Source organism: Triturus cristatus, chromosome 7, assembly GCF_964204655.1.
Source record: "Triturus cristatus chromosome 7, aTriCri1.1, whole genome shotgun sequence".
NCBI lineage: Eukaryota > Metazoa > Chordata > Amphibia > Caudata > Salamandridae > Triturus > Triturus cristatus.
Genome location: NC_140590.1, coordinates 953,519,594 through 953,541,336, shown reverse-complemented (window position 1 = coordinate 953,541,336; position 21,743 = coordinate 953,519,594). Strand labels below are relative to the sequence as shown.

At 44.9% G+C, this 21,743-nt stretch overlaps 1 protein-coding gene across 3 annotated transcripts in view; it reads right to left on the bottom strand.

Annotated features, from left to right (window-relative positions):
• The window catches only part of JADE2 (jade family PHD finger 2), a 533,878-nt gene that overhangs the window by 15,563 nt on the left and 496,572 nt on the right, over positions 1–21,743 (bottom strand). For all 3 annotated transcript variants that reach the window (XM_085617976.1, XM_085617974.1, XM_085617975.1), the window contains exon 11: positions 14,273–14,398. In XM_085617976.1, the coding sequence (XP_085474102.1) occupies positions 14,273–14,398 (126 nt within the window). The remainder of the gene's footprint in view (positions 1–14,272; positions 14,399–21,743) is intronic.

The window sequence follows — 21,743 nt, the reverse complement described above, 5'->3', positions numbered from 1 at the left end:
TTCGAGCCCGACGAGCGATGATGGTGGCTGCGGCTCCGCGACCGGTCCTTGGACCTCCTCCTGGACTGGGACCGTGAGCGGCGCGGAGCCGAGTGCCGAAGCTCGAGAAGCTTACGGGACCGCTCCCGCCTAGCCTTCGAGGTCAAACCTGACAATCGGGGCACGACTCCACGTCGTGGTCGGCCCCCAGGCAGTAAAGGCACCGGCGATGGTGGTCCGTCACCAACATCAGTCAATAACAGGAGTCACAGGTTTTAAACCCAGGCATCCTACCGGCACCAGAGTCGAGTCGACAGAAGACCAAAAAGAGTCAAAAAAAGTTTAGTCAAAAATGGACTAAGGGGTAAAGCTCTTCCCGGATCGGTGCTGTCTGGCGTGGAAAAAAGAATAACTGACGTCAGGGCCCGAGGGCGGCGTCCAAGTACTCAGACGACGTCATTCCAGCGCACGACGCCAACGACGGACGCGGAGCCGCAGACGACGCCTAGTGGCGTGCAAGGGGTATTGCTACAAACATCTTTCCGGATCCAGCCTGACGCCTGGGGATATTCTAAGGTGAGGAATCTAACTAACGTGTTTCTTTCAGATATAAAGAATCCTTACTACCACCACTAAACTGCTTCCTCGCTCCTCCCCCTTGGAACTATAAAACATTAGAGTGATGCAACATATAAACATCTTTCCAAGAACAAACCTAGGGAGCATTCTAATCCCATCCCCACCCAAACCTGGTGAGCATCCATTTGGCATCCATTGAAGATCCACTCCGACAGCACCCTCGTCCTTTCTTAGAAAAACAGGTGTTCTCAGAAAGCACTAGCTTTAAACCACAATTATACTTTTTCAGGGATGCAGTCATAGATGTGGGCGATTGAATGACAACATGGACACTCAAAATGCGTTGTAGATACAGATATAGAGGTTGATTGTAAAGTGTCAATTGACCATCTGTGGTCACCTCAGAGCACTATAGAGTACAGGGTATTTAGTAATGTAAAGAATTTATAATCGTCAGCAGTGTTAAAGGACAGCAAATAAATGTGTGAAGGGAATGTTGTGGAGAGTTTTCCTTTTTCCCTATAATAGTAAGACTCTATTTCTCATTATCCATGGAACACCTTCTTATGGAATGCAGAATGGCACTATGGCTCTTTTCATCATGTTCGCAGTACGGACCATTGTCAACAAACAATGTACGTCTTTTCACCAAGATGAAGGTGTTATTGAAGTTGTTTGGGAACGTGATGCCACTAATGTTGACAATTAATTACTTTCTTTTCAGAGTCCAGCATTGTTACAGTCTGGGCTGGATCATTCCTGAGCTCTCCAAGTCTGCATAGGTCAAAGACAATTCCTTTCTAGATTTTGCTTGCCCTGTGTTTGCAAAATCTCTTGTAAAGGAAAAAATAAAATCTTAAAAGGGGCTTAGTGCCTGCCCATCACATACAACTGACTAGCTCCCACGTCACTCATGTTTCCTTGCTTCCTATTGGTCAGCGCCTCCTCAGTCTTCCTCTTGTACTTCAAGTCTTCATCCTTGCCATGAGGAATGGACCAAGTACAGCTTCTTGTGACCAGCGTCTTTCCACTGGCTGCAGACTCCGGCAAGTGCTTTTTTTTTTTTTTTTTTACTTTTCTGCATGCTCTTCAAAAGAGTGCATGCATTTGCAGTCCCTCTCATTCATCCACGTCCTGCTCTGGCTCCCCGTGGTGTCAACCTTCCAACTCCCTATTGTGTTGCCCTTCACCCGCTCCCCATGTTGTCACCCCCATCCTCCTCCTGATCCCTGTGGGTTCACCTAAACCCCCTCCCCACCCTCCTCGTGCTCTCTGATGTCTTTAAACCCTCCTCTTGTGTTGCTTAAACCCGGTAACTCCTGTGCTGTATTTTTAACATGTTCCACAGCAGTGCGGTATGCTGTGCAACTTGGCTTAAAGGACAACAAAAAAAAGATAGGATAGAACGCGGTCACTTCTGGAAGCGTCACTGCTTTTTTTTTTTTTTTTAATATACTTTAAGCCGTTGATAGCAGCTCATGCTGCTGTGCAACATTTTATTTGTTGTATTCATATTTATTTATGTGTATTTATGCCCTGTGTGGAAGTGTGGTGCGAGAGTAATGGCATTAATATCTACAATAGCAACTATTTCTCCTAATACATTTATTTTCTAGTAAATAATTGGGTACAGGTTCTCTCAGTCGAGTATGATGACATATCGGTCGGATTTCGCCTTGGATTTTTAGGCACACACTCACTCACCCCTCGGTTTTGAAAGTCTTCAAACATTTTGGTTAGTCAGCAAATTATTCTGTTTCCTCCATTTTAGCAGATTGGAAAATCTGGAACTCACTGACCAAGATACGCCTCTGTTTCCCAGTGCAACACGTAACAAATAAAAGCCTTTAATTCCTTTCCAACCCTGTCATCAAGATAAGGAAACCAGACACTGTCTCGGAGAGCTCGTTGATGTCCTTAATGGGCCACTTCAATTATTGTCTGTCTCAGACTCTCTGGAATCAGAATTCTCTAACCTGGTTAGATAACTTGTTGCTGAGTTATAGAGTCATCCTTGACATTTCTATATTTTTGATATTCACCATCACTGATGAGCTGTCAAGGGTGTTGGTTCCACGAATGACGTATAATTATATCCTTCAGCTTTAACATGTCACTATTGTGGCAATGATAATCTGGGCTAATAAAATAGCAGCTGGTGTGTTTGATTGTAGAATGAAATTGATCTAGGCCTCAGCCGTCTTGGAAGGAGTACCGTGACCTTGTATAGGTGCTTTGGAAAAGTAGTCAGCTGGTTCTGATCTTTCCATGGACGATGCACAATGGCGTAATTATACTCTTGTAACTGGATTGCCAAATACAGTCAGTAAAGCTTGGTGATCCATTACTAGCGAAAAAAGGCTTCCGTACTGGAAAAAATGTTAATGTTCACAAGCCCATACCATAGCTAAGTTTTTTTTTTCAGGTTGCGAGTAAGCATGTTCTGTTTGAGACAAACTTCTACTTGCATATGCCACAATATGCCTTTGAAAAAATAATTAACTACCACAAGGGCAGCCCTAACCACCTGAACCAGGGGCAATCAATAATGTATCCTAACAATGGTTCACAGTGTTTACAAAATAATCAACATATAAAAAATATATATGATCAACACATAACCATACAAATTATACCGTATTCCTAAAAATAATGAAAAACCAAACAAATTATAAAAATGGATAGAAAAATGGAAAATAAAGCCCTTATACAAAAAACAACTTTAATCATCAGCATAAAATATTCTTAAATAAAATATAATGCTCAGACATACAAGCTGGTACAAATAATCAATTCAATAAACATATAAAACCAGACAAAAATGGCGTACACAAACAGAGATTTACATAAAAGTCGGAGTTCCAAAACAACACTGGAACTTCAACACACAGAACAATGTGTCCTCTATGAATTGTGTATCCAAAAAATGAACAGGGGGGGCGTAAGGGTGCTTTTTGAAAAAGGTCCAGCTATGTGTGCCCTCAGAAAGTACAACAATAATAACAGAGCTGTTCCTATATGTGAGGGAAGAAAAGGGGAGGAAAGTGTTCACGGACACTTAAAATATTGGATATTGAGGCCCTCACACAAACTCAAGGGTATCGTAATTCACGTTACCCCTTCGAATGTATTGCATCATCATCGGGCTGCTCCTGCGTCGAGTCGGCTGGTGCAATACCGGACGGGCTCTTGTTTAAGGAGCACTTTTATGGAGATCTTTTTAATCCAATGAAGCCGGTGGATGCATGCGTGTGTGGGGCTCTAAAGTGATGTAGATGAAAATGCGTTGGTAGTTAAAAATAGGGGTCGAAGTACTTGCTCAACTAATTTATTGGGAAGTCTTCTCCCCTAGTTAAAAAATGCTGAGGTCAAGTGTTATTAACCTAGAGTTATCAAATAAGTTTATTTGATAACTCTAGGTTAATAACACTTGACCTCAGCATTTTTTAACTAGGGGAGAAGACTTCCCAATAAATTAGTTGAGCAAGTACTTCGACCCCTATTTTTAACTACCAACGCATTTTCATCTACATCACTTTAGAGCCCCACACACGCATGCATCCACCGGCTTCATTGGATTAAAAAGATCTCCATAAAAGTGCTCCTTAAACAAGAGCCCGTCGGGTATTGCACCAGCCGACTCGACGCAGGAGCAGCCCGATGATGATGCAATACATTCGAAGGGGTAACGTGAATTACGATACCCTTGAGTTTGTGTGAGGGCCTCAATATCCAATATTTTAAGTGTCCGTGAACACTTTCCTCCCCTTTTCTTCCCTCACATATAGGAACAGCTCTGTTATTATTGTTGTACTCTATGAATTGTGGCCACAAATGCGTCGACGGCGTTTCGACCTTTGTCACAAGTACACGGTCATCATCAGGACAATTAGATAGCTGAGAATCTCACCAAATAATTAAATCCTTGATACAATCTAGGGTACAGTTTACATCCGTGCTAGTGTATCGGTTGAATTCTAGAGTTATATAGATAAGAAATGTGAGCTCTTAAAATTCAGCTTCCATTTGCTTAAGAATTCAATAACTTAGTGCAGTATAATTATACACATCCTGCTTGGTCTGACAAAAGTCCCAGTCGTATCTATCTTCAGGGGGGTTCCCAGACGTTACTGGTTCAATTCACGCAACTTAATTTGCCGAATATGTTCTAGGTGGATAATATGCCTTTGAGCATTCGAGTGCCCACTGTGCTGTGCAAGGATAGCTTCTAACCCGAATGGGCTAGCGTCAACAACAACCTCTGTATGAAACTTAGGATTGAAGTAAGCCATTCCCATAGAATTCTCAATGGCTTGTCTAACTCTTTTAAAGATTTTCTAAAATTCATGTGACCAACGGAATTTAACAATTTTCGTCAAGTCTCTCAACAGAGCACTTACAGTGGCATAGTCTTGTAGGTATCGGGAACAGTAACTGGCCATGCCAAGAAATGAATGTGCCATACCTCTTCTGGGGGGGATCAGCATTTGACAAAGCTTGTACTTTAGCAGGCACTGGTGTCATTCCCGATCAGAAAAGATATGGCCAAAGAATTTTAGCTTTGTCTCATGGAACTCACACTTGTCTGCCTTCAAAGTCAAACCTGCTTCAGCAAGCAAACGACATACCTTTGTAAGAGCTTTATCACGTTCTTTGTAGGTAGCTCTGAAAACCAATATTTCAACGCTGTAATTGAACGCATTCATGACTGGCTGTATGATATGTCACATGACGCCTTCAAAACTGTTGTGAATGACACACCAAAACGTAGACTTTTATAACGAAAAAGACTAACATGTGTAGAAAAGGCAGTACTATACCTGCAATCCCCCCTGGTGGAATGGGCACGTAAGCCCTCAGGCGGTAGGTTCCCAGCCAGGGAATAGCAGATTTTAATGCAGTTAACGGCCCAGCACAAAAAGGTTTGTTTCGGCACTGCCTGACCTTTTTTTTAGCTAACATGTAACCCACAAAGAGTTGATCGTCCAACTGGAACTCTTTTGTATAGTCAGAGTAGAACAACCCTCTTTTTGTGTCCAGATGGTGGAGACACTCCTCTTTCTTAGAGGGATGAGGAGGAGCAAAAAAGGTGGGCAGTGTGACCGATTATCCCAGATGGAATGGGGTCACCACTTTATGTAGGAATAAGGCACAGGTGTGAAGAACCACCTTATCCAGGAATGTCATAAGGTAGAGAGGCTTGGATAACAAAGCCTACAGCTCGCTCACCCTCCTGGTAGATGTTATCGCAATTTGAAAAGCTGTCTCGATGGTCAACAGCAGGAAAGAACAATTGCGTAATGGCTCAAAGGGAGCACACATAAGATACGTGAGAACAGACTGAGATCCCACTGCGGCATGATAAAGTGTGTAGGGGGAAACGTGTGTACAAACCCTTTCAAGAACCTATTTACAACAGAGGACTTGCATAAAGAGGTTTGGTCCGGCAGCAGCAAGAAAGAGGACCGAGCAGTAAGATAACCCTTGAGTACCCAAAGCGGAGCCCTGCTGGGCAAGGGTAAGAATAAAAAGAATAATATTAGATAGAGAAGTAGAAAGAGGGTTAATAGACCTTTCTGTACAATTTCTTACACATTTTTGCCAATGGCAGGTGTATACCGTCTTAGTGGAGGGCTGCGTGGCCGCCAAGATAACATTACATACTTCGGGAGGAAGGTCGAAAGCTCTATCTCCACGCAAGGAGGCAGAGGGTTGACAGGTTTGGGTGGAGGATTCTCCCCTGCTGCTGCAGCAGAAGATCCTCCTGAAGGGGCAGCCTGAGGCTCATTCGAAGAAGCTCTGGATATCAGATTCTCCTTGCCCAATGCGGAGCCACAAAGAGGACTTGGGCCCAGTCGTTCTTGATCTTCTGAGCAGAAGTGATATGGGTGGAAAGGCATACAGGAGGCCAGAGCTCCACTCGAACAAAAAAGCGTTGTGATAGCCGCCATGGAAACTCCAGTGTGCAATACTGCTGACATTGCACGTTCTCTTCGGAGCCGAACTGATCTAACCAGGGCTCTCCCTACGGTTGAAAGAAACCTTGCGCCACCACCAACTCGAGACAGCATTCGTGATCCGCTAGACATCGACGGCTGAGTTTGTCCGCCCTGGTTTTCAAAGAACCTGCTGGATGTTGAACCACCAGGTTCATACCTTGCTGTTCCAGCCATGTCCAGAGACGCAGGGCCTCTTGAAAAAGGGTCAACGACTCCACCCTGCTTGTTGCAGCACCACATGGCAGCGGTGTGGTCTGTGACTACTTGCATCAACTTACACTTGACAAAGGGAAGAAATGCTTTCAATACTAGCTAGATCGCCCAAAGCTCCAACAAATTGATGTGGAGCCCAGACTCAACCCGAGATCAGTGTCCACTGATCTCCACCTCTCCCAGATGTCCGCCCTATCCCAGGAGTGATGCATCTGTCACTACTGTGAGATATGGTTGGGGAAGGGAGAAGGGTCTGCCTCTGACCCAATTGCGGTTTGGTAACCGCTACTGCAGGTCCTTTGCAATTCCCTCTGTGATCGGAACCATGTCAGAGAGAATTCCCCGATGCTGCGCCAAGTGTAACTTCAGGTTCCACCGTAGAGCCCAGAAACGCCATCTGGCATGAATTACCAACAAGATGCAGGAGGCCATGAGTCCCAGCAGCCTCAGTCATTCTCACTGAAATCCAGTATGGAGACTTAAACATTTGTATCAAAACCTGAATATAATAGATTCGCTGTTCAGGAGGATAAGCCCAAAACTGCACTGTGTCCAGAACAGCTTCAATGAATGAAAGGGAGTGTCTGAGAAGGAGTCAAGTACAACTTTGGCACGTTTATAGAGAACTCCAGCGAATGCAGGAGGTCCACTATAGTCTAGAGGTGGGAGACGACAGCCTGGGAAGACGGATACCCCTAACTTGTGCAGAGGAGCTAAAACCACTGCAATCACCTTGGTGACCACCCGAGGGGTGCTGGTAAGGCCAAAACGTAGCACAGTGAACTGAAAGTGCTAGTGGCCTACCTTGAACTACAGGTAATGCCTGTGGGCCGGCAGGATGGGGATGTGAAAATACGCATCCTGCAAGTCCAACACTATCAGCCAGTCTCCTTGGTCTAGGACAGACAAGACCTGAGCATCTTGAATTTCTCTTTTTGAGGAAGAGATTGACATTCCAGAGGGCCGGAATAGGATGAAGACCTTTGTTCTTTTTTGGTATCAGAAAGCAGCAGGCGTAACAACCCCTGCCTAATTCTCAAACTGGAACCTTCTCTATAGCTCCCCTTGGCCAGGAGAGATGTAACTTATTCTCGGAGTAATAATAGATGATCCTCTGCCAGCTGTTCTTGGGTTGGCGGTAAAATGTGAGGAAAAGACAGAAAAGGAAGAAAATAGCCACCCCAAATGATCTGCAAGACCCATTTATCCGATGTTAGGGACTGCCAGGGGAGCAGATGATGTTGAATTATCCCTCCAACTGGACTGGCATGGTCTTGCAGAACCAAACTAGGAATGCTTGGAGGCTGCAGCTGGTTGGGGCTGGGTGGCAGACGACTTCTGACTACCATTCCCATGAGGTTGGAATGTACCATGCCCTCGCACAACTTGGGGAGTCTGGGCAGGATGGTGGCTGGGGTATGGCTGATGTGGCTTAACACCTCTTCCATTGTCACGAAATGGGCGAAAGGCAGACTGAGTGCAAGGTGTTACTGAGAGGCCCAAGGATCTGGCCATAGCTCGAGATTCCTTGAAGTGCTCCAATGCCGATTCGGCCTTCTCTCCAAAAAGACGAGTCGCATCAAAGCGCATTCACATGAGGTTGGCCTGGACATCACCATAGAAGGCAGATGTTCTCAGCCAGGTGTGGCACCGTAAGGCCACTGTTGATGAAACTGCTTTACCCAGCAAGTCAGTCGTATCTAAGCCACAACTAATGGTGAACTTTGCTACATATCTCCCATCATTCATTGCCTAGGAGAGCACGGCTTGGGCCTCCTCCGTGACCTGTTGCAGCACTTGAGCAACCATTTCCCAAAGGGTGTATGAGAGACAGCCCAATAAACATGCGGTGTTCAACAACCGCCAACGCAAGGCTGGTGGAAGAAAACGTCTTCTTCCCACGTGCATCCAGCCTCATGGATTCCTTGTATGGGGGAGCAGAAAGGAAAGCGCCATGTGACGTGGAAGCCTGAACTACAAAGCTCTCAGGAGTTGGTTGAGGAAACTTGGATCACCTGGAGCTGGGCAATGTCGGCATGCTATTGTCCGGTTCACGGTAGCCCCTGTGCTAGGCTTGGAGCATGCCCATAGAAGGACAACTGTCAGTGCTTCATTAAAGGGCTAAAGGGATCCAGATGAGGAAGCCCCATGCTGCACTATTTTCTTCCCTGTCTTCCCCCAGCCCCCTCCAGCAGTCTGTAACTTCTCAGACCCCCCCCGCCCTGTCTGCTTGCCACTTGTACTCTAGGGAGAGAGGTGCCCAGGAGCAGCGTTGCACCTTTGCCAATGCTTGTTTTCGGCGCACCGTGCGCGCTTTTACTTTCATTGTTGTTTCACAATGGCGGCCGCCGCACACACCACTCGCGGGACCCTGCCTGTCTCTGAGCTCCCGCACAGCCGGTGACATCCATGAACCTGCTTTTTGTTCACTGCCGCCTGCCTGCAATAATTTTCCTGTGATAATGGGTGACTGAATCCATGATCAACCAGACCCAGCCGGGCCCACCGGGGCTAACTGATTATTCCCTGCGCCTGCCGGAGGGGTGGTATGTCGGCAGCTCAGCTGGGCTGCTCAGAGCAGTACGTCCCCAGGCACAAGGAGAGAGGCGAGTCAGGCAGCCGTGTACCTGCTCTCACTGGCTGCCGCTTCAAAAGTAAGTGTGTCTAGAGTGAGGGACAATAAATCATTTGCCAGCGCATCGTGGGATAATGCTTTAAATTCCAAATGTGCTTCCACGCACACACTACCCGCACTTGCAGCCACACACACTTGACGTGCACATTTAGCTTAACACGCAAAGACTGCCCGGGCCGGCTGAGGGTCGAGAAATGGAATCAGAGCCCACTTGCACCATTCAGCCATAGTAGCACCACGAGCCAGTGTTACAGTAGAGGCAGAGCAGGGGCCAGTCGCAGTGAGGGTGAGTGCAGCAAGCTGATGCTTTGGTTGCAGTATGTTTAGCGGCACAGCGGGGGTGGTAATATCTTACACGACAGGGACTCAGCCCACTGGACTGCGGCGCCACCAGCCGGGATCAGCTGCCCAGTGATATGATGAATAATCCGTGCCTGAGAAAGCAGGTAATGTATTAACTAAAAATCATCACTTGCATCTCTTTAAAAATACTTCTCCGTAACTGCCATATATAAGTTGCTGTTCCAGTCCTGAGCTATGTGCACTTTCATTTCTGGTGCTTTCCGATGTTTATTTCCTCCCTCAGCCCGTGCACCAGCCCGCCTCCAATAATTGTTTTAGTCGCCTGGCAACACTAAAACTTTCCTTCAACACATGCTCCAAGTCCGGGAGAGGCTGAGCAGGTGATATTTAGGGTAGGCACGCCTCTCTCAAACTCGGCTAGCAAGGGACTGCAAATCTAATTGAGCAATTTTTAACAGAATCCATGCAGGTTTGAAGCTCGCTAATTCAGAGAAAAGGTTCTCGTGAAAACACAAAATACAAATATGCATTCCACTGACCAGTTTTGCATTCAGAGGTCACGACTAGGGAGAGACTGACTTTTGTACTGTACAGCAGCTGAGAGTGCATGCTGCCGGCTGAGCCAATGAGTGTAACACACATAAAGACACTTCTCAACGACAGCGGCAGCTACATTATTTTAATTTTATTTTCCTTACCTAGGTTGTGCAGTGTAGTGTTATGACTTTAATAGAAAAAAGGTAAGTCCTTATTAAATGAATGCTACCGCTGGGATTTATCACAGCGAAGGTGTTCGATAACCCTGTTGAAAGCACTTGACTGTACCAATGATACATTGCATATTTCAAAAATTACGATCAGTTTACAAGGGCACTAGCTTAGATCCCTTCTATTTCTGTGACTTGCAGCAGTTTTAAGATTTTCTTTGTTTTTTCTTGCTCAATTGGGTGTCATTTCTGAAATGTACATGTTTCCCTTATCTTTACTGCCTGATTTTGCTCGGGAGAAAGTGTCACTCATAGTGGTAAAAATGTCCCTCATAATTACACTGAAATTATAGAAATGTCACACGTAGCAATCTGAAAGCTTGGCAGCTATGCGAGCAAAACGTTACCTTCATTTAAAGTGGACCACCTGTGTCTGAAGCCAGCACCAGCCACATGTCTGCAGACAGTGTGGCTTTTATCACATAAAATAACAGGCAGACTTTGACCAAAGTGTCAGGGAAACAGTGCTATTTGAGTATTATTCTACAAATGTGCTTTTTAGTTCGTAGCGTGTGACGGACTCACTGGCATTGGACATGACATCGGGGAAGGAAGAGGTCTTTTGTAATTTCTTAAATACTGTGTGATCCCCGGCCTCCCATGCTGAGGCACTGGCAATCGTCCGAACCTGCCGGATGGAAGCAAATGTCACATGCCCAGCTCTCCACGTGTTGGAGGGAGTAAACTTCACAGTCCCCCCGCCGGCTCAAGAAAACACCATCTGCCCATTTGTGAAGGTGCCAGGGGGCCAAGACATACGTGCCTGGTCCTGCCAGCGTCACTGAGCGCACAGTGACTGGACTCCACTTTGCCAGCAGTCTGAATCCTCTACCTCAGCCCACCAGAGATCCACTGCCTGAAGCAGCTCATCAGCAACATTGACTGAGGCCAGTAAACTTTGAACTGGACTGATGCATGATTTGCGGGGATTCAGAACTGTCCTGAGCTCCAAGACAGTGAGAGACAGCCTCCAATAGTGCCCCGGTCTACCGCACGACCAACGCCCAAGCAGCGTAGTTAACGACTGGTAAGTAGGGTTGCCACCTTTTATAAAGAAATACCTGCCATTTGTTCACTTTGTTTCAAGATATGTAAAGTGTCAAATAAGATATACAGCGCTATAAAAATTGTCTTTATAAAGTGTATTAATTTTTATAGATCGCCTTTCTGTCTGTTTAATTTAATTAGCAGCCAGTGATCATTAAGTTGGCAGCTACAGAACACTGCACAGTGCTTTTTTGTTCTCGTTTTTGCTGTCTTAAGTATGTACTACTGAGGGGAAAATACAGGCTTTAGGTGCTTTTCACAACTTTTGCAAAAGCAATAGAACATTCCTCATGCCAATGAAAAGACAACCAGGTGTAGCCCTACTGGTGAGTGGTCAGTTCAGGAGGACATACCTGTGAACTGCTGCAGTTAATAAAAGCAATAATACACAGAGGCCAGTCCAGACCCGGTCAGACACAGGTGCTTATTACTGGGAGGAGTGTCAATGTTCAGAGTGAGGAGAATGTGCGGCCTGTTTGTCACTTCTTATTAAGGCCCTAACCTACTTATAAGGTGACATTTGTGTCAGAAGGTAGCTTTGAGGGTCTCATGGTACAGGAATTTGTGTCGGTTCGTGCTGGGGTTTCTCAGCACAGTTTGATCAGTCCATGCAGAGGGAGGATGAGGCATGTGGTTCTATCCTGTTTTTGTGGGAAGTGAGGTGGATGGAGCGTTATGGAACATGAGCCTCATTTGCAGGCAGTATGACCTCTAACATCCTGTTTGGTACAGTCGGGTCCAACAGTGCCCTTTATTTCTGGCGCTTTGAAGCAGTTTTAAGATCTTTTTAGAATTTCTCGTTGCTCAAATGGGTTTAATTTCTGATATTTATGTATTTCCCTCGTCTTCAATGATTGATTTTGCTCGCAAGAATGTGTCACTCATAGTCGATGAAATGTCACTCGTAATTACACTGAAATTATGAAATTGTCACACATGGCAATCTGACACCTTGGCAGCTATGGGCAGCAAAGCCATTATTCTTAAATTCAACTGCTGCGTGCTCGCGCAACGGGCGGGCGGCAGCCCACGGACTTGTCGCACTCGCCTAAATCTGTGAGTCTGATGACAACTCACACTCCTAACCTCACTGCCTAAATGACTCAGTACGAACCACTGCCATGCAGTGACTTGACCTCAGTAAAATGCATCCTATAAATTATTGCCACCTGCGCAGGAAGCAGCACACTCTGACTCTCAGACTCACTGAGAGGGACCTATTCCGTGCCGACTAACGAGCACAACTTCTCGAGTGCTCGGCCCACTGCTTCTGACCGGTACCTCACTTTCTTCCTGTTCCGGACATGAGGTCACACCTCCCCCCCCGGCGCCACAACGGCCTGTACGCAACGAGGGCAGGCCTCGCCGGGTCTCTCGTATTGGGCCGTCAGTGTGACTAGTGTGTGTGACAGCCGCAGCCTTGCGCAGCGGGCAGGAATTTCTATCCCGGCAGAAGGGCAGATTGATTCATTGTAGCAGAGCTGAGCACGATCTTTGTAACTGTTACTAAGCCTGCTGGCAGCCGCAAGTGAAGTCTGCTGCGGCCCGGGCCCGGCGCACGGCACACAGGTGCAGAGGCGCCGGCGCGCGTGCTAGCACCAGGCAGGCAGGCGTTGGCAGCCTGGTCAGTGGCAAAATGCGTGACAATGCTGGGAAGGGAGGAGTTGCTGCCTTCTGCTGCACTATCGTGGGTGGAGGCATCACTGAAAGGGATCGCTAATAGCTTTTAGATTAAGTATTTTTTATAACACAACTTAAACACATTGGCAGTGCCAATTGCTCTGGCTAAACACTTACAAGGTCCCAAAGGCGAGACCGATTGCATTGCAAATGCTTGTTTTCTCAGCCCCTACTCGACAGACCACCTCAAAACTTTCCATGAAAGAGCTGAGGCAAATGTACTTTTTTTGGGAAAGTTTCATGATGATTAGTTAAAAGGCACCAAAGTTATAAGCAAAACAAAAAACGTTCTTTCTATAGAAACTGACTTACTTATAACTATACAGTGGCAATGACCACCGTGCAATATATATATTAGGAACATTGAAACAGTTTGCTTGGATGAAACAGGAAAGAAATTGAACACAAGACTTTGTTTGAGAACCCTGTTAGGTATGTGTGACAGTTTCTCAAACAAGTAGTAGTGTGAAACAATTCCCACTGTATTCTTTTCTCTCAACAGATAATGGACTCCAGGACATTCTTAGAGATAGGGCCGAGAAGAGAAATGTTGTAGACATCTATAGGGCGATCTATACAGATTCAAACACACACAGAAACAATTACAACAATGGATATATAGTTAGCGGCAGAAGTCTCGGATCACTCCTTCGAAACGAGATTCCATGTTCATGTTGGCATCAGAATACTGGCTTCAATTTTCAAAGGTAACGTTCATTTGTCTGCTGGTTAATGTTCTTGTTAAGGCAGACACTTGGTGCGTGCCAGATATGAATGTTCCCTTATGGATCTTATTTTTTTCAGCTCTCCCTTTACTTTCATTTTCTTCCTCGGGTTAGTGATTTGGATAATCTTGCGAAAATAATTCGTTATTATTGCAATTTTTACAGTCATTATTGCAGCTTTACTGGTATGACTGCATTTGCAGTCGTGCCTTTTAAAATAAAAGGATGAATATAAAAATTATGAAGTTTAGGGTACGAAAGGCTTTACCGAAAATAACGGAGGAGGTCACCATGCCTTTATCAGGTACTAAGATTTAGTTTTTACCTGTTTGAACGAGAACTTACCAAGATGTCCCAGCACAGACTCATTTGCTGACTTTGTCTTTTCTTTATTTCGGCTGCTTTTCCTGATATCGATTCCTCTTCTTTTGAGCTCACTTTTCTTTCCCTTAATGCTTTTCTCCAATTGTCCTATTTTCGATCACGCATAAGAAAAGTTAAAAGCAGTAAAGGTCATATAAAAAAAATATTTTAAGCAAATGAAAAAATACAGATATGAAAATCCATTAAACAAACAAATCCTCACTCTCCCTACTTGCTTGTATGCTATGATTACACAAACATGCATGTAGTGAAATAGGCAGTGCCAAATGATCTGGCTTATGACAAAGTTCATTTTGTGTAAATAATGGACTTAGGCACTCAATAAATAATCATACATGCACTCTTGTAATTCATCTTTGCACTCATGTATCCATTTAACAATCCACTGACTCACACTTGCATTCACCGTCTGATACAAGTAGAAAAAGAAACATGCTGCGGTCTACACACGGTGGGCATATGCTTGCAATAACAAAACTAAATATAGCAGAGGGTGACCATAGTGCAAAGGTATTGTAAATAGTCAAGCATTTTTTTTTTTAAGTCCCAGCACTGCCACCATATTTAGGACCGTTTTAGCCATCTTTGAATGGTAAAACAGTAATACATTATGTACAACGCAGCATTTGATAATGTTCTCCTGGTTTAGAGGAAGTGGCCACGAGGGATGCGGGTCAGGAGAGCTGTAGTATTATCTTAAGAAATATTTAAAGAAAAATGGGAGCGCACTCAGTTTCTGGTGGATGTACACACATCTTCAGAAAGTTCGGTCATTCACAGAGCAAGAGACAATGACTCATGTGGATTGAATGCACCAATACCCCATGCATTTCGCTGTTATGGGTGGAAGCAGAGTGTAAATGATAGACAAATGGCAGAACAGAGCTAACCCAATGTCCCTCTATGTAGCTTTATGAATATATATTTATGCATGCGGAGGTTTGTATTATTTAAAGATTGTTTTTATTATTATAAGCCCCTGGCAGATAGTGGATATTCTAGCAAGAAGTATTACAGTACAAATCATCTTCACTTGGGATTTGTCAGAGGCAGTGATCAACACCAAAATCACTCCCTACAAAGTTAATCTCTGACATTCCATGTAACAAAATACATATTAGTAGGCTTTAATACAAAGTAATAATCTACCTGTAAATACATACTGACTTGAACATATGCTGTTCACAATCAATATATTAAGCCTACTTTCTGTTTATAACATTTCATCATAAACAATCCGGCCTATAACTTCATCACTGGCATGTCACTATAACCAACTAAGACCGACTGCGTCGGTTCATAATCCTTTCCACAAGGAAACCAACCAAACTACAAATATATACAACATATAGTTGTGAAAGCAGTATAAAATACCTACCAATAGAGCAGCATTAGGATTACCATAGTGCAAATAGTGTATTCTCAAAGTCTGTTAAGGTGGATCACACAATACCAAAACCCTTGCAGATTTTACTAATCTGCAAGATTCTTAATAACAAAATACCTGGCTACAGGCTTTAGCACAATGTAATAACAGTCCATCCTTAAAAACCAACTGCCTTTAAAACATGCTTTTCACAATAAGCAAATAAGACCTACTGCCCATGCCACAACTTTTCATTATAAACAGATCACACCTAAGGAATCTGACACAACGTTTCCCAGTGAACCAATAAGGCCTCTTACTCTTTACCAGTGGCTTGACACTATATACCCAGGCCTACTGAAGTGCACACAACCTGGCAACCATAGGCTTACATTTATAAAATTACAAATAAGTACAAAATTACACTTGGCAAAACAACTTACTACCCTTCTCAATAGGGTCTAACAAAATTAATCACAGTAAAATTCTACTCCAAGGGTTTCTCTGAATGTGAGGCCAGCACCAAAATCCCAGCCTAGTATGGTAATATGCGAGTTTACATGTAACCAACGACCTTTCTATGGCTTGTAACAATCTGATAATAATCCACTATTATAGGCCTATTGGCTTTACCATATGCCTTTCACAACAAATGGAGATAAGCCAAGCCTACTACCTTTGTAATAATATTTTCATAATAAACAGGGCAGACCCAAGGCATTAGGCAGGTATTGCTTGTTACCATAACAAACTCAGGTCGACTGTACTGAGCGTAAGCTTTGCCACGAGGAAACCATCAGGCATACAGAGATGCAATTGCAAATGTATGCAAAATACTATCTCTCCTAACAGAAGTTAACATGGATTCTCAGAGTGCAAATATATCCATCATTGCCCATTAACTTTTAATGTGTTTTTCACGATAAATATACCAGGCCTACTGCCTTTATCATAACTTTTCATAATAAACATTCAGGCAACCATCCAGCATCCAGTTATAAATGTACAAATCTATACAAAAGTATAGTTGATAAAGAAAAATTCTCTCCTAAGAGACCCCTGACAGGGATTCTTGTAGTCCGTATATTCTATATCCACGGTTTGTTTCGGAAGATAACCAACACCAAAATCCTGGTCTACTACTGTAAGCTGTGAAATTCCATGTAACAAAATAACTGCTACAGGCTTTAGCATGGTGTAAGAAAAATCCACCCTTAAAGCCCCTATGTTATGTTATGTTATAGGGTTCTTATATAGCGCCTATCACCACCAGTCTCTAAGCGCTCCACAGAACAACCACACACATACTGACGCCTCAGTGCTCTCTGCCTGCTCCAATTAGACTGAAGATATTGCCTTTCCAAAAAGGTATGTCTTCAGTTTTTTCCTAAAAGAGAGTAACTGTGAGTCTTCCTTCAGACTGGCCGGAAGGTCATTCCAAAGTTGGGGAATGAGTACTGAGAAAGCACAGCCTCCTTTAGTTTTTAGATTAAATCTGGGTTGAACCAGATTGGAGACAAAACCAGAGCGTAGGGATCTGCCAGGAACATACTTCCTCAGGCGTTGCTTGATATACTCTGGGGCGTTGCCAAAGAGAACCTTGTGAGCCATGCAGAGACATTTAAATTGGATCCTAAACTTCACGGGCAGCCAATGCAGCTTACGAAGAAGTATGGTTGCATGTGAGCTTCTCGGGAGAGAGAAGATCAGCCTGGCTGCGTCATTCTGCACAACCTGCAGTTTCCTCAGCAACTTCTGCGATAAGCCCAGATACAAAGCATTACCATAATCAAGCCTCGAAATAACAGTCGCTGAGACGATGGTTTGCAGCGTAGAAGCTGAAAGAATGGTGGTAAGCTTACGTAGCTGCCGCATCACGGCTGTGCAGGAACCCACCACAGCCGACACTTGAGGGGCCATGGTAAGATACGCATCGATCTTTAGGCCGAGACTCTTCACTACTGTGCCAGGAATGGGAGTTTTACCGAGTTCTGGGGGCCAGTACAGATCATCCCAAGGGTTGGCCTTGTTGGTAAGCACCAGCACCTCCGTTTTCTCGGCGTTCACCTTGAGGAAATTATTGGTCATCCAGTTGACCGTAAATCTAAGCAAGCTCCTTACTGATTCCTGGGCTTTTTTTGTTTCTTCCAGCTGCACCAGTAGCTGCGTGTCATCCGCATAATTAAAGATCTCACAATTTCTACGCGTGAGTTCTTCCATCAGAGGTTGCAGGTAGATGTTGAATATTAAAGGAGATAGTGCGGACCCCTGAGGCACCCCCCATGTCACATCCTTGATCCCAGACAACTGATCCCCCATCTGAACCCTCTGAGTGCGGCCTGTTAGGAAGGATTCTAGCCACTTGAACGCCTGGCCAGCTATCCCCAGCTTCGCGATGCGATCCAGCAAGATGGTATGGCTGACCGTATTGAAGGCTGCCGACAGGTCTAGCAGAATCAGAGCAGATGGTTGTTTGTTGTCTGCTCTGATTCGTAACTCATCGGTGACCGTAGCCATAACCAGTTCTGTACTGTGCTGTGGCCGGAAACCCGCCTGCCTGGCATGAAGTAGGTGGTGTTCTTCCAGATAGCTGGCCAAGGCGTTCAAGACATGTTTTTCCAAGATCTTACTAAGAAAAGGCAGTTGGGAGATGGGCCTGTAATTTTTCAATGCCTTAGTGTCAGCACCCGCTTTTTTCAGAAGTGGGGAAACTCTGGCTTCCTTCAGAGATACTGGAAGGTAGCCCGCTTCTAGAGAGGCATTCAATAGGTGCAGCAGTTGGGGCTGAATACCTGGCAGAGCCAGTTTAAAGATTTTCGGGGGACAAGGATCTATAGTGGATCCCGATTTGATGTAACTGACAAGTTCTGTCAGATGCTTACCATCAATATCAGGGAAGCTATTCAAAGCCCCAGCTGGCTGCTGGGTGTCTAGGCACGGTGGTAGTGGCGTACTGTCTGAAGGCGTGGCAATGTCCATCAGGATATCCTGTACCTTCTGAAGGAAGAAGCCTTGAAAGGTGTCACAGTCGGGTTGGTCCAACCCGAGACTTTTATCACTTAGCTGCGTGAGTTCCCTTAGAATCACAAAGGTTTCTCTTTGTTTGTTTGTGGCCTCCCTGATTCTACTCTCATAGAAGGCGGATTTCCTTGCCAGGATAGCCAATTTATAGCTGGCCAGAAGTGATTTGAACGTAAGTGACTCTGCTGGCCCATAATTCAGTCTCCACCTACGCTCCGCCTTACGGAGAGCTTGCTTCTTTTCTCCAAGTGATGCATCAAACCAGGGAGCACCCTTTCCTCTTTTCCGAGTGAGCTCCAGTCGTTCTGGGACAAGCTTGTCTAAAGCAGATCGGATCCAGGTCGTAAGGGCCATAGTATATGAGTCCAGATTCACCTGCTTCATCTTAGGAGGGGGGGAAGAGAGTAGAGTCGACACTAAGGAATCAGCCTCAATCTTCTTCCAAGAGCGGACTTTCCTCATAATTTGTAGAGGGGCCGCTAATAAGGGGTCTCCCGGAACCCAGCACTTGATCAGGTAATGATCTGACCAGATGCAAGGGCTAACTTCCAGAATTGTCATCAGTGACAGAGAGGACCAAACAAGATCAAGGGTGTGGCCCTTCACATGGGTGGGGCCCTTTACAAGTTGGTTTAGATGGAGAGCGGAGAGGTTGGTTTCGAACTCAGTCGCAATGGGCCCCCCCCCTAGGGACCTTGTCCCAGTGATAGTTAAAATCCCCAACCACTATAAGGGACTTATATCTGGAGGCCAGATCCGTCAGTAGTTCGAAAAAAGAATCATTAAATTCTGGTGAACTCTGAGGTGGACGATATACTAGCAGTAGCAGGATGCATGAGGATTTTAATGATATTTTTATCCCTAATAATTCTGCGCAATCACAGTTTTCTTCAATAATCTGTGTCACCTTAAGGCTCTTCTTCAACACAATTGCTACCCCTCCCCCTCTGCTGTCCTTGGGGCGGTTATACCACAGAGCATCAAAGTTTGGAGGTAGGGCTGCTAAAATATCCGGTGTTGACGAGGTACCTAGCCATGTTTCTGAGAGTGCAAGGATGTCTATCTCGCCCTCACCCAGAAGTGTAAATACCTCCAGATGGTGTTTATGCAAAGAGCGTGTGTTAAGCGTGGCGATTATCAGACCTTGTGTGCTAATGTAGTTAGGTGTGTCCTCTCCTTGTAGCAAAGCCTCCGACCGAAGACTGGCATAAGTTATCCCATCCAATGCGGCTGTACCTGTTCGGAGAGATCTGAGGGTAGCAGGTGAGTAAACCCGTGGTCGGCCAGGGGAGGTGGCCCTTTGGCCTGTCCTGGCCCGGATGGGCACAGACGGGCTTTCCTCTGGCGCTCCTCCGGCGCGACGCTGCGCGCGACCATAATGGCCTTTAAATAGCGTGTGGCAGGCGGTGCACGTTCCAACTAGAGCGCAACCCCGGAACCGTCTTGGGGGCGTCTCAGCCCTACTCTCAAGATGGCGGTCGGGATCTTGGTGGAATACAAACACCCAAATGGTGAGTGGTGCAGTCAAAATTTTTATGTGCAGGCAATGCGGGCAGTTGAGGGACTGGCAAAAGAGTTTTGTAACAACAGAACGGCAAATACACAATTTTAAAAATAAACTTGACAATAATTGCAGCAGCAGCGATAATTAAAAAACACAGCGTGGCGTTAGCGTAGCAGTCAATCAATATGTTTAACAGATGCTTTTCACAATAAGTAGGTCAGGCATAATGGCTTTATCATAACATTTCATAATAAAACAAATCAAACTTATTAAATCTGGTATATCCTTTTCCAATGAACCGATAAAGCCTTTACCCTTGAACACTGGCTTCAGACTTATTAAAAACCAGCTCATTTAGGAGCACATAAGCTGGCAACCATCATCCATACAGCGATACAATCACAATTATGTAGAAAAATACACCTTGCAAACTAATACACAAGCCCTCTTGACAGAGTCTTACAAGAATCAACGTATCTTTAAAAGTAAATAGGAGAAGAGGGCTGTTCCCAAGGAGAGGTCAGAAATCCAGAGCACCCATAAAATGTCTGGGTGTTTACCTTAAGCAGATGGAATTTCTGACATTGAAATGCACGGCACAGCTCAGTTAGATTTAGAAAATGTGTGCACCTGAGAGAGTATTTTGCTAAAGAACTACATTACTGACCATACCCCAGCTAGTCAATGAACCTTGCAATACAAGCCGTATATCCACTGGCACAGAATATTTTAAATTCAAGCTACCAATGATACCCTAGATAATTTACCAATCTACATCCAAGAGAAAACCGTATTTAGCTACAAGGCAAAATTTCTGATAAGCAATTTGCCAAAATGTCTGACGCTGTACATCAGTAACAAAATACTGACCACTGACGCAATTCAGTGTGACATTACAGGCAAAACCGAATTGCACCACTTCTGGGTCTTTAAAGTGTTAGTCTTAGGTTAGTCCATTAATCGGTCCAACTAAACTGCAAACATTATCAGCCATATTGCAGTTATTTAGCATCATTCACAACGTGAGACAGTAATTTGTCATGGAATCATTATCTACACAAATTTTATGATCCGCCGTTCATGGACACTGGCACACAGGGAGGACACTTGCCACAAATCCCTCTCTGTGAGTAGCGGTGCCTTAACTCTATCTTAGGTGTGAATTAGACCTGAATTACCATGCCTGGTTCACATAACATTTTTTCTGAGAAGCTGTATCAGATTTACTCATAAGTCATGCTTACTAACTGAATGCTCTGTACTGATCAGGGCCATGTCCAGTGACAAATGAACCTGGGTAACGGACTGAAAAAAACAAGCATTGGCAAAGCAAATAAGTCTCAGCAATGCGCGCGCAATTGGTCTTGTCAAATGTGAATGTCTTTTAGCCATGCTATCTAGCAGCACATCTGTTGTTCGGCATGGCTGAAAGTCACTAAAAGCCCAGAATCACAGTAAGTTGAGCAGACGCAGTCTCCCCCCCCCCCCCCCCCCCCCAACCATGTTGAGTTTATTGTCCTGCCCCTTTGAACATCAGTTGT